The 13,489-nt window shown below is 41.0% G+C and overlaps 1 protein-coding gene across 2 annotated transcripts in view; it reads right to left on the minus strand.

The window, feature by feature from the left end:
• The window catches only part of spire2 (spire-type actin nucleation factor 2), a 36,363-nt gene extending 24,329 nt beyond the window's left edge, over window positions 1–12,034 (minus strand). Inside the window, exon 1 of one of the 2 annotated variants that reach the window (XM_004913632.4) lies at window positions 11,920–12,034. Coding sequence is in view for 1 of the 2 variants with exons in the window: in XM_002933684.3 (XP_002933730.2) it covers window positions 7,877–8,129 (253 nt within the window). In the remaining variant the exon portion in view is untranslated. Of the gene's footprint in view, window positions 1–7,876; window positions 8,156–11,919 lie in introns of those variants that run through there. The other variant, XM_002933684.3, reaches the window with a different exon arrangement.
• Window positions 12,035–13,489: the final 1,455 nt, after the last annotated feature.

Below are 13,489 nucleotides of genomic sequence, written 5' to 3' on the forward strand. Positions count from 1 at the left end.
CTTATTGGGGAAAAGGATGAGCAGAAAAAAAATCAATCAACAATCTTCAATGAAAATTTTAATTGGAACTCAAATCTCAATTTCTAGCTTTACATAAAAAAAAGTAAATTTTATTTTTGGTTTTATCGGTTTGTGATGTTAAAATTTAAATCTCTTTCTACTTCAATGTGCCCCCTTTAGGGTAAGAACCCACGGAGCACTCAGAAATGGCTTTACAGTGGCAACATTAGGAGCCGTAGGTAGGAAGCCCTTGGCATCACTTCATTTTTCGAAGTCGCATGAAGTTGCCTGCAGGAGGAAACTTTGCACAACTTTGGATTACCAAAGTGATGCAGAGGGCTTTCCACCAGCGACACCTAGGGGCTGATTTACTAACCCACGAATCCGACCCGAATTGGAAAAGTTCCGACTTGAAAACGAACATTTTGCGACTTTTTCGTATGTTTTGCGATTTTTTCGGATTCTTTACGAATTTTTCGTTACCAATACGATTTTTGCGTAAAAACGCGAGTTTTTCGTATCCATTACGAAAGTTGCGTAAAAAGTTGCGCATTTTTCGTAGCGTTAAAACTTACGCGAAAAGTTGCGCATTTTTCGTAGCGTTAAAACTTAAAAGGTGCAAAGTTTCGCGTAAGTTTTAACGCTACGAAAAATGCGCAACTTTTCGCGTAAGTTTTAACGCTACGAAAAATGTGCAACTTTTTACGCAACTTTCGTAATGGATACGAAAAACTCGCGTTTTTACGCAAAAATCGTATTGGTAACTAAAAATTCGTAAAGAATCCGAAAAAAATCGCAAAACATACGAAAAAATCGCAAAATACCGATCATTACGAAAAAAACGCAATCGGACTCATTTCGACCCGTTCGTGGGTAAGTAAATCAGCCCCCTATTGTTGCCGCTGTAAAGCCATTTTGGAGTGGTCAGTGGCCCATGATAGAGATCTATTGCAGGTGACTAAACCACTCCATGGGTTCTTACCCTTAAGGTGGCCACATACGTGGTGATTTTCTATCTTTCATGCGACCGATGGATCGTTCCCACCCTCCACAGACGTTCAGGGCTGAATCGTCAGATATGGAGGTAGAAACAATAGGATTTCTATCTCCTTCTGCCAATTCAGCCCTGAAGGTAGATTTTGCTCAGGCGCCTAAAATGGCGCCCGATCGAAATCTGTTAACCCGCCCGATCGGCAAGTCGACCATTATCCGCAGCCTTTTGCGATATCGGTCACCTTGCCGAATCGCCTTACACACACCGAATATCGTACAAAATGAGGTTTCATGCGATATCATCGGTGCGTGAATGGCCAGCTTTAGTCAGTTACTAGCCCCAACTATGCATGCCTGATGTAGGCAGAGAAGTTCTGCAATTATCTAAATCCCTACACAGGCACAGACTAATAGTGGCCATGCACTTTACAATTATTAACCTTTCCTACAACATCGTTCATACCCTCCATTAACATTCAGAGCTCAAAAATTATAAAAATTTTCCACGCCGCCTGATTGACGAGATAACCAATATCCAAGGCCTTTCCGATATCAATTGCCTCATCTCCCACCATACACACCGAATATCTTACAAAAATGGTAAGACCATTGCATGTATGGCCACCTTAAGCAATAACAAAACACAAGCGGCTTTTTGAAATTTTTTTCTGAACACTAGCTTACTTATGAAAAACCTCAAACCGAATAGTGACATTTTCATTTTGTCACAGAAAAAAATTTGGGCACCAGCAAGATATTGTTCCACTTATTCTCAATAAGGCTGAAAATCTTGCATGCTTTAATAAACTGGGAAAATAAAAGAATAAGTTGTTAGAGAAATGTACCCCTTTCTTTGCCGTACAAGACATGACTGACTAAGTAAATGGTAGGTTCCCATCATGGGAGACCCTGAACAATAAAGCTCCAGGCTTTTCCTTACTGTGGTACGAATACCTTTAGCTAAAACACTTTTTTACCCCTATATTGTTAGCAGAAAGAGGAGATCCCCTCACTTCTTTCACCTAGTGGTCCATGGCCTCCCCCAAAAAGGCCTGATTTTGACTATTTACAAACTATTAGCCAATCCCTTTAGGGGGAGAGCTATATTATGTATAAAATAACATGCAAAAGTGGGATACCTACATTAAGTAATTGATGAAAATGAATGGGAAGCCATATGGAACAACATGAAAAGAGGGATTACTTGTGTAAGGCAACAAAAAAATATTTATAAAATAATCATGTTCTGGTACCACACACCAGTTTAAGCTCCATGCACTGTTTCCAGAAACTACACACAATTGCTGGAGGGGATGCGGACAGCTGGGGGACCATCCCACATTTTTTTGGCTTTGCCCTATAATACAACAATTTTGGGATGAGGTCTTGACACTATTGCACCAGATCACGTTCCTAACCCTAGATAAGGACATCCTCACTTTTCTCTTGGAGAAGGCCTTTTAACAACTCTTTAAACATACACAAAAGCTGGTCAACCAGGTACTCTTGGTTGCCCGCATTTCTATCATAGCTAAATGGAAGACACCCACCATTCCAGCCCTCTCAGATGTGAAAACAGAGGGTTAAAACTTCAAACAATTTGAATATGGTTTGGCCCGGTTACAGAATAAACCGCCGCCCCAATATCTTATAGTATAGTCCCCTTGGGAATTACTTTCACATTAAGTTTAACCACAAACTTATGCACCCCATATAGCCACAGCCAAGTACTCCTATGGTATTTTTCTCCTTTTTCTTCCCAGTAATACCTTTTTTTTTTCTTATGTTCTCTGCTATTTTTTTTCACTAATGATGACGTATGAACAATTGTGTGGACGGTCTTAATATGCCTTGTTAACTTTACAACAAAGCAATAAAAATTGCAACTTACAAAAAAAAGAAAATGAGATGGCTAGATTTATATTATCTATTGTATTGCTTATCTATACAGACAAATTAACATTTTTTTTTAACAGATAGGTGAGGCTAGCAATGAAGCAGCCTTTAATGCCAACTACAGAACAAAAGAAATTATGAAACAAAATGTTATTGCTTTGGACTGTTAGTGTCAATTTGATACTAAACTTCTGCTTTATTTAATCCTGTTTAATATAAGTCTGCTCAATAAAATTTCCTTTTTATACCACAAGACTTTCATATCAAAAACACAAATCACCATGAGAGCCAGGGTGAATGCTTTCAGTATATTAACAAACACTGTATATATACAAAGACATGATGTTTAGGTACTGAGCCTAGCTGTTGTTGCAAATGTGTCAACTTCTGCATTATTCCATGAAACCTTAGTGCTAAACAGGAAAAGCTTTCTCTGCATGAAATTCTAGATGCTCAGAATTTATAGGAACTGAAGAGACTGGGTCTGCCAGACAGAGAATATGCTGCAAGAGCAATTTCCTGCAGCCCCAGGCCTACATACCCCAATCAATAACTTGTAATATCTTTATGATGAGCTGTAAGGGGTCACTCATCTATCCAATGATTAGAACATACTTTTCAAAGACATGTATCCTATTGGGGAATGTGTCATTCCTAGCATTCATTAACAGGAAGATGTGGGCAGGTAGGTTAAGACATCTTATTAAATGAAATTGCATGTTAGCTTACAATGCACTAATTGCCCTGTAACTCACACAAAGACATGTGTCTGAAGACATAAATTAATCAGAAGTATGTAATAAATCTCCATTAGCATAGTCTATATGCACGTGTTTCTGGATGATGTCATGCTAAGGCAGCAAGACAGAGAGCACTGAAAAAGGAGAGCAGCGTAGTAATAAGAAGTTATGAGCACAAAGGGATCCAGCAACACTAAAGGAATCTCCAGAGAGAAGGTCTAGTGTGCATTACAGCACGAGTGGGAAAGTGCTAAAAAGAAATGAGGACAGGCAGCAAGGAACAAATCATGGCCAGATTGGCTTTGAGTGCATTATGTGAAGGTCAGAAAATAATCCCTGCCAATATTAATGTGTAAAAAAAAAAATATATATGAAAAAAGACAAGCAGAAAAGGTGTCAACCCTAAAAAGCACTGTATGTGTGATTTGGTTTAGGATAGTGTCTGGAAAGAAAATTAATTCATAAATAGAAATAAAAATCTAGTGATATAGATCAGGCCTGGCTCACAGTTAGCATTGCAATCCAATCCAAAGGTGATCAGTTGTAATAAAGTTAGAGTTTTTGCAGACCAGTCAAGTTCTGTTCTCCTGAAACAGGAAAGAGCTTTTACCAAACTGTTGCCACAGAGTTGTCAAGAATGTAATTATACAGTGAAGCATTATGCTTAGCTTTCAATGGATTTAAGGGTCCAAACTATGAATATCAGCAACATGTCCCATAAACAACCAACCAACCAATGTATTACACACCAAGTCACCCCAATATAAAGTATCTAAATGGACAAACAGAAAGTTTGAATCAACAGTAATGACTATCATATGGTGCTTCAGTACATCACATTCTACAACAAAAGAAAAAATAATTTGAGTAAAGTGTATTTTAAATAAGATTCATGCCAATGCTTTGATGCTAGAAGCTCAAGTACATCACTCTAATTATGAATTATAATCTGAAGTCAGAATGGCAGATTATGGGACTGCCAGCCACTAATGCAGCTCATATAGGATATGTGTGCCCCACTGAGTGCAAGTCTTCCTGATATTTGCTCATATTTTAGAATTACATCTAATCTGTACATTGCATTTTGCAGTGTTGCCAGTTTCCTTGCACCTTCTCTGGCTACAATAATCATTTTGTTGATAAGAACACAGCAGATTTTCTTTCAAAGGGAAACTAACAATCATAGTCATGTCACTTTTTTGACAACACCATGGCAATTATACTTCACACAGTGGCTTTTTAGCACCCACCTGACCTTGCAGGTGTAACGTGGCTTAGGTAGTGGTTTGCTGCACACATGCATAGGAGAATGTCTACGACAGCAACATAACTTCCTAACCAGGCCACACAGTTTTCTAAACAATACGCACTTTTGAATAAATTATCCCTTGGATATTGGGTGCTGAGGGCGATTTTTTCTTTCTAATATTGTCAGTATGCCTGTCTATTTAGTTAAATAACTCCTGTAGTACCTGACAATTTAAATTGCTTACTGATTTTGTTACCTTACCTTATTTGTCCTTCACAATGCCAAGGTTTGCCTCAGGGCATGGAAAGTTTTAGTTTCACAGATTGGCAAAATGATGAACTTAAATACACACATGTATGCATTATTCACGATAAAAGGTTGAACTTTGATACAATGATCAGACTATCGAAGAACTCTACGGTTACATGCCAGCATGCCAGCATGCTGGCAGTTTGAAAAGTAGAGGAAAATTTCTGCAACCAATCAATATATTGCTACACTTGGTGCTAAAGATTTTCACCTCCAGCCCTGCACCAACATATGCTAGGCTTTAGCCATCACAACTGGCATACACAGAAAGTCAGCCACCAAGTCATCATTAAAAGGAAAACTAAACCCTAAAAATGTATATGGCTAGAAATGCCATTTTTTTTTTTTAGAATGAAATTACTGCGCCAACCTATAGGTTCAGCAGCCCATTAACAATAATGATCCACACCTCAGATTTGTTTGTTTACTGAAACTGTGATTTGGTATCTAAGAATATATATTTTTTTTTTCACTCACAGTGTGAGACTGAAACGTCGAGTAATAAACTTTTCTATTTTTGCATTTCCATTCTGCTCGCAATTCTTTAAATCCTAGGAGCGCTGCCCTTGTTCCAGTAATAAAATATTATATGTATATCTATGTGTGTATATAAACACAATGCAGAAGAATGACACGGAACAGAATATTCTGAATCAATTTTACAAAGGTTTATTTTGCTCAAAGTTTCGGTCCCCCATCTTTGTCGGGAGTCAGTGAAACCAGATCCACAGTAGTGTGACAGGACTGCTCTCCATTCATTTATTGATTTATTATTATATAATGAGATTATATATATATATATATATATATATATATATATATATATATATATATATATATATATATATATATATTATATGATTAGATGAGTCAGCTGGAAATATTAAACACTATTAGCGAGACAGTAAATGAAAATTTTTGTTTATAATATGTGAAAAATACTATTTATATCTAATATCAAAATATTGATTACAGTGAAAGCAAACAATAGAGTAGCGGAAAATGAAAAATAAGGTTTCTGTTTTCAAAACACTGTTTTAAGATAATGGGCTAATTATGCTGGCTTGCATTAACAAAGCAAGTCTGGTGATTAAAGTCAATGCTGTTACTTCTATGTCTGGTTATGACGATGCCAACAAAAACAACTTTACAGCCTGTGAAAGAACTAATCCTCTTTTCTTGTCTGTTGCCAACTACCCAGCTAAGATCATATGTGTTTTTGAAGTTAACCATAAAATTTTTTTAACTGACATTATGTAATGCTATTTCTGCCCCAGTTCATCCGGCCTTATAACTTAAATGTAAAGGTTTTCTCAGTATGCTTCTAAAAGGCAGCTCTAAAAACAGAACTGGTTCCACTATACATACAATGGATCAGGGGAGTGAAAAGCAGAATGGAATCCCTTTAATCTATGCAGGATCACATTTGGCTCAAAATGTGAATTTGAATGTATCTATGTCAAAGACATCTAAGCTGTAGCTATCATAAATAACAAATCCCAGGAAGAACTGGGCTTTACAAATGCTGGGGTACCCATGAGATACAGAGGGCTAGTGGGGCACTGAACAACAAGCAATTCCAATATTTGAGGTGCCCTCAAATTATTTTGCACTAGGGGCTTGAGAAATTTTAGTTACTCCACTGCAAGGTAGGATTGCTTTATTATGTTCTTGGGAGTGATATCATAAACATCCCACATACAGATTTACTATGCTATCAAAATACCGTGACATGCACTGAGGCCAGGGTGCTGTGTGCGCTCTGCAATGCAATGGGGGCAGCTGGGGCTCACTCCTGGCATGATGCTACTGACAGGCCTGCTGGCTCACTCCTGGCATGATGCTACTGACAGGCCTGTGCTGCATAATGTAAACAATAGTCAAAAGCATGACAATTCAGCTATTTGGCTTGAAGATTCAGGTAAGTCTTACAAAATATTAAGGTGCTTACAACATGTTCCAGAGCCAGTGCCAATATGTTATAAAGCTGAAGGTGAGTCCTCACAGCATTACATACACATTCCACCTGTGTGCAGCTTGCCCAGCCTTTTCCCACAGGCAGGTGCTGGCTCTCAGCCTAGGGAGCACCCAGCATGTTGGGTTTAGGTGGTTTTCTATATAAAGAATTGGACAGACAGGTGCCAAAAGCCTTGGTAGGGGGTACTATAGGAAGGAGTTGGTACAGAAATGAGAAATTTCTTCCCAGGTCGCATTTTATCTCCCATGGTTGTTTTCCTTAGCTGCTACATTTTTAACATGCCTTTCCCAAGCCAGGAGTGCCCAAGGCGTGCCACACACACAGAAAGGCTTGCAAGCAAGGTTATTATAAGGGTGAATGGGATATCCATGGGGCAGTGGAACACTGAGTCAGGCATGAAAGATGCGCTTATGGCAAAGTGTCACACATCTGCATGTTTGTGGTGCGCACACAAGTTACTCATCCCGGTACTTTGCGTGCCTGTAACGTTTCTCTCTACTACTCAGTCCGTGTAACTCTATCTTCCCCCGAGTTTGCGCCAATGCTCAGCCCCAAACCCTCCACACACCGTGCCATTTCTTACTACTGGCCTTACAAGCGTTATGTATAGGATTCGTTATAAGCAAATAACGTAATAGTTCTCCCTTTGTGCCACTAAAGTGCAAGCTCTTCGCCACAGGAAGACAGAACACCATACAGAATGCCACTCACCCGCCGTGCCCTGGGTCTCCGGTAGAACGGTGATTGCCCCATCCCTGTGCAGTAGAAGACAAGAGGGATCCCGAATTCTGCCCCTCGGTGGCCAAGGCTGCCCAAGCAGCCCCCGGGAACATTGGTAACACACGGCCCACGCCTGCTCCTCATTGATCGGCTGTTCGTAGGATTTCAGCACTTCCTCCAAGGACAGCTCCCCGCTTCCCCCCGGGACCCCCCCGGTACTGCTACTACTGCTGGCCTGTGCCATACGGGCAGCAGCTCCATCACCGGGCGGCTCGGCACCGCAGGCTGCTCTTCATCGCACGGCCGGGCAGGCAGAGTCCGGTGCAGGGGCTGGGCAACCGCCTCCCTCTAACCCTCCTACCGGGACCGTGTCATCATTGTTTGGGGAGGAGAGGGAGGTGGGGAGAGAGGGAAGTTTGAAAATGAGGACAAGTGGGCTCTATAAAGCGAAAGAGGATTGAGGACAAGTGGGCTCTATAAAGCGAAAGAGGATTGAGGACTGACCAAAAGCCAAGAAAGGGGTAAGTGATGCGATAGCAGGTGGGAAGGTAGGTTTCCCCACAGCGACCTGAGGCGGTTGGGCACAGGCCTGGCAGCTGCTGTACGAGTGATAAAACATAACTGAGTGGGAGTCATACAAACTGCCTGTAAGGGAGAAGCGAAGGATTGAGTAACGTGAGGTAAATGTGCAGCCCAACCCTGTGCAAAGCTCAGCCCCTATCAGATAAGTGCCAGCGCACTCACGCACCCTCAGTCTCTGAGCAATCCCTTTCTTACTGCGCAAACTGAGCGCTAATTGGGTGGGACGGCGCTATACGGATTATAGAGAAAAAAGGGGAACTTCTCCGGCTTCAGTCCAGTACAGTACTACAACCAGTGTTTGGTAAATGGTAGTTCAACCTGCTATTTAGTTGGTGCTAGCTAGAAGTGCTTTGTGGAATTCCAAAGATCACAGACTCTCTCGAGATCTTTTCTGACGCCATGGCAACGGGGACATAGTGATCCAGTCCTGGCATTGGGAAGACTATCCCTTACCATTTTTTTGTAAAGTTGGTTGTAGTCTTAAAATGCTAGAACTGGATCGGTTATGTTACTGGTCAACATGACAATTTTTTAGGGCTCTCTCGCAAATGCAAAAATAAGACATTATTTGCAAAGATTTATTGAAAAAAGGGCTTAGTGACCCACTAGGCTCCGTATACTGTACTTTCTTGGCCCAAGAGCATGTTCAGGGTCTCCTATCTCTTTAGTTAGGCATAGACTGCCTCACCTGCTCCTTCATAATGTCTACTTGGTCGACATTTTTGGGACTACTGGGCTTGAAGGTGAACTTTGTCCACTGACAGCCCATAGGTTCAGCATTTCAGCTGTAATTTTCACCATGGTTGGACTGGGCTGGCAGAACACTGGGTCCCATCAACCCAGACTTGATCCCCACTGGCACCCCCCCCCCCTGATCTCGCCTAGGTAAGTATCAGATATGTGCACTTTGGGGGAAGGGCAGGGTGTGTGTGGGCAGCAGGGGCCCCTGGGATGCCAGCTCTTGTTGGCCCACACAACCCAGTCTGACTCTGGTTACCACCCACTATCTGATACATATATACAATTCCATTTGTCTCCCTAATCAATAACTAATTATGGGTCATACCAACAACAGCCTCAGCCTAATTTGGCCCACCACTTGGATTTCCAAATTGGGCAAATAATTCCAATTGAGCAGATCTTCCGGTGTATGCCAGAGTGTTGGCTCCACTGCTCTCAGCTTGTGCTTTTTAGGCAGGAGGAGAGAAGTGGATCTACTCTCTTCCTCAGCTCCATGTCTCTTTACTGACAAGTACAGCATTTGCTTGAGCTGCAGAAGAGACTGGATAAGCTTCTCTCTGCCTGCCTAAAGGCAATGACACACAGAGCTACTATATGTTGCAGCTATGAAATAGACAATACTGGCAATTGTCTCTATGTGTTTTAGCAGAGACCAGTGTCGGACTGGCCCACCAGGATACCCGGAAAACTCCCGGTGGGCCGAGGTGTCAGTGGGCCCTCCAGCTCCTGATCATTTGGTCTACTTCATGGCCATTTCCTATTTTTGAATGGGAACAAAGGTGAGAAATAGATGGAAAAATAGATGCTAGCATGTAAATAAAAAAGACTAGGAGAATAAAGAGGTTGATTGAGCAAAGGGGGGGAAAATAGTTTGAAGAGTGGGCCTATGGTTTAAGGTTTTTTGGTGGGTCCCTGGCAGAGACAGTTCTCAATATTGTCTTTGTAACGCTGGATTTGCCTTTCAGACCACCCCCATTCTCCACCCCCCCAGGATCGCGCATCCGTACACCGTGCACATGGAGCAATGGGGATGGGATGTACTGAAGTTTTTGCTGCGTCCCGTCCCCAGTTCTCCGTATGTGAGTAAATTCAAGTCCGGTTGGGCGGCATGCCACCCCAAAATTTATGCCGCCCTAGGCCCGGGCCTGTGTCTATGGTAGGGTATTCCGGTGTTTTGTAGCTGTGACAAGTAGCTGGCTACAAGTAGCACCACATTTCATAGCCCTAAAAAACATAGGCAGAGAGCAGCAGAGCACACTCTGTGTGACAAAGTGCAATATCTACAGCACAGCAACCTGTTAGATAACACTAGTTACTGCAGATCAGTTTAGTAAGCTTCTATTTATAGCTCATACACATACTTTGCACTGTGGGCGTGTAATTATTACCATTACCTTAATTATTTGTTTTACCTAATCAGGCTGATAGAATCTACCTTCTGTGTCACCTGTAAAAAAATCTTTTTTTAGGCGTTAGGTCAATAAAATAAGCATGTGTTATAATTTATACAGCCATCAATGTTTGCCAAAATTAAAATAAAATCTCGTCATGCTCCCTTTAGTCTTTGGTTACGTATAATTTTTTTTTCTCAATATGGTTTTTATTAATTTGGGTAACAGTGAAAAGAAGGGGGGGTAAGTACACACATCTGCATCTTACATGCGTTACGTATACTTTGCCTAAAATCTGGAAGGAAGAACTTGTTACAAATGTTCATTACTTTAATTAACTTTTTCTGCTCTGCTTTCTTTCTGCAAACCATTAAAAAGCTGGACAACTGATACACAACATGCTGACAGTGCATTTTGACTCTAACTGTAGTGAAAAGGGTAATGCCAGATAATAGCAGTGTCTCATTTAGGAAAATTAGCCTTTAAGAAATCTGTCTCTCTCTCAGCTGTGCATTTGGCTCAATATAGTACATAGGGATTATTGGTTATTGCCCAACATAGACTGCTCTGTGTTTGAGTGATCATCACTTGTACAGGGCAACCTTCTACTATTTAGTTTGCTCTCAAATGGAAATCAATTGCATTGAGAACCAGGTATTGATTGGCGCTGCCTGCAGTAGTGATCAAAACACCTGGTATAATGGGGTATATTGCACCATTGCGGGTTGCTATTATATTAAACACTGTACCTCCATCTTGTCTTTAGTCCTAAGGATCACTAGCAGCTGCCCTGGGTGGTGTGCATATACAGTAGAGATAATTTTGTGCTAAGTTTTGACTTTATGTTTGCTAAAGAGATTATAATCACTGGGGCAGGAAAACGACCCTGTGGTTGCAGGGAGGCACAGACTGCAGGGTCTGCTTTCTCTGTAGTTGTGTAGAAATCCTCCTCCCCAGCTGTTCTACCTGTGAGTGGGCAGGGGGACCTGGTGCCATGTAGTTACAACACTGACTGGGGGGAGCCTGTCCATTTGGCACCCTCCAGTTATTAACCCTTCACTCATCCTTTAATAAAATAACATGTCATAAAATGTATATTATAGTCACAATACCTTGGAAAGGCAGCATTTTTGTTCACTTTGGTACAACTTGATGTAAGTTTTTTGGATCTCACGTTAATAATATCAAAATGGAAGTTAAATTCAAAACACCTTTTGACATAAAAATTATTTGCATAAGATAGGGTTAAAATCTGAAACCAGCATAAAATACATTTGATTTAGATTTAGGATAACAGCACTTTTTGTGAATTGGTCTTACCAGTATGGTTGCCACTTCATTAAGCCTGGACACATGAACTTCACATGCTGAATGGCTAAATAGCAACTACTTTATATGCCCATAGCAGAGGTGCAAAGAGACCAGTGCAATCTGAGGTATGCAGCTAAATAAATTAAACACTTAATTCAGGATGTGAGTTAATTGGTTCCTGCTGAAAACAACCCTAGTGTGGTAGAAATTTTAGGCTGTAAGCTCCACTGGGACAGGAACTGATGTAAATGATATATATGTATCTCTAGAAAGCACTGTGCCTTATGTCAGAGCTGTAATAAAAAATAATATTAATTTTAAAAAGTGCCTGATTTTAAAGGGATGAGCTGGGTTTTGGTAAGTGATTTGTATAAGATGCATTGACAATATGCTGATTTTCTAAAACCAGCTTGTGACTTGTGTAAGTGCTTGTGTTATGAGATGGACGTGGGTGGGCATTGAGTGGAATATGTTTTAGGACTTTAGTTTCCTTTTAATATTAGATGTTGTGTCTTTCCTTGCAGACAGTCTTGCCGACAATGAAATGCTGATCTTCCTGTTTGAGACATTATTATATTTCCTCACACTGAGGTTACTGGATGCCTACAAGAGGATGTGATATTTTTATTCAAGGTCACATAATGGGTCTCTTCGGAGACTTTATTGCTAGGCCTATGCAGTGCAGCATTAGCTCATCCTACAAGGACACAGGAGGAGAGCTTAACTTTGCCATTTAAATAGGATTTCAAACAAGAAAACAAAAGGCAGGCTCATTTAAAAGAGAAAGAAATGTAAAATTTATGGGGATGTTTATTTGTTAGACACACACCCTTGATGAATTTAATAGCCAACCTCGTCATGAGTCTATTCTTTCCTATTGGCGGTGTACTCACACAAGTGTATGTAAGCACAGAATGCAACATGCTGTGTTAACTCCACTGTCAAAACTGATCACTTTTTCTTACGCATTATTGTCAAAATCTGTCCCTTTCTTTCACAAGCAACAGCTACGATGCTCATGCATGCTCTTATCCTATCCTGACTAGACTACTGCAACCTGCTACTAAATGGAACGCGCATCACTCCCCACTACAGTCTGTTCTGTATTAATTCCTGTTGCAAGAATCCTTCACCTTTTGTCCAAGAGGGTACAGCCCCCTCCACTGCTGAAGTCCTTATCATGGCTTCCCATAAAACAAAGAATAACTTACAAACTCCATTCCTCTGCACCTCACTACATCTCTTCTGTGTCTTCAAACATTCCTGGCAACTCCTCTGCCCCTCTCAGAGCAACAGCCACCCCCCACCCCCCCACTATTACTGCTGTAAAACTGCTTTAAACCCTTATGCCTTGCTGTTTCTTACATTTGGAACACCATCACTGAATTTCTTTAGAGAGAATCTTTCCTCTGTCTCTTAAAACACTTGCAGAACACTGGAACTGGGATCTGGCACTTATATTGCAGCACCAACCACTGGAACCTGCAGCATTTAACATCCTCCTATTTGTGTCTGTAAGTTACCCTCCCATTTAGATTATAAGCTCTACTGGACAGGGACCTTCTTCCTCTTGTCTCTT

Source organism: Xenopus tropicalis, chromosome 4, assembly GCF_000004195.4.
Source record: "Xenopus tropicalis strain Nigerian chromosome 4, UCB_Xtro_10.0, whole genome shotgun sequence".
NCBI lineage: Eukaryota > Metazoa > Chordata > Amphibia > Anura > Pipidae > Xenopus > Xenopus tropicalis.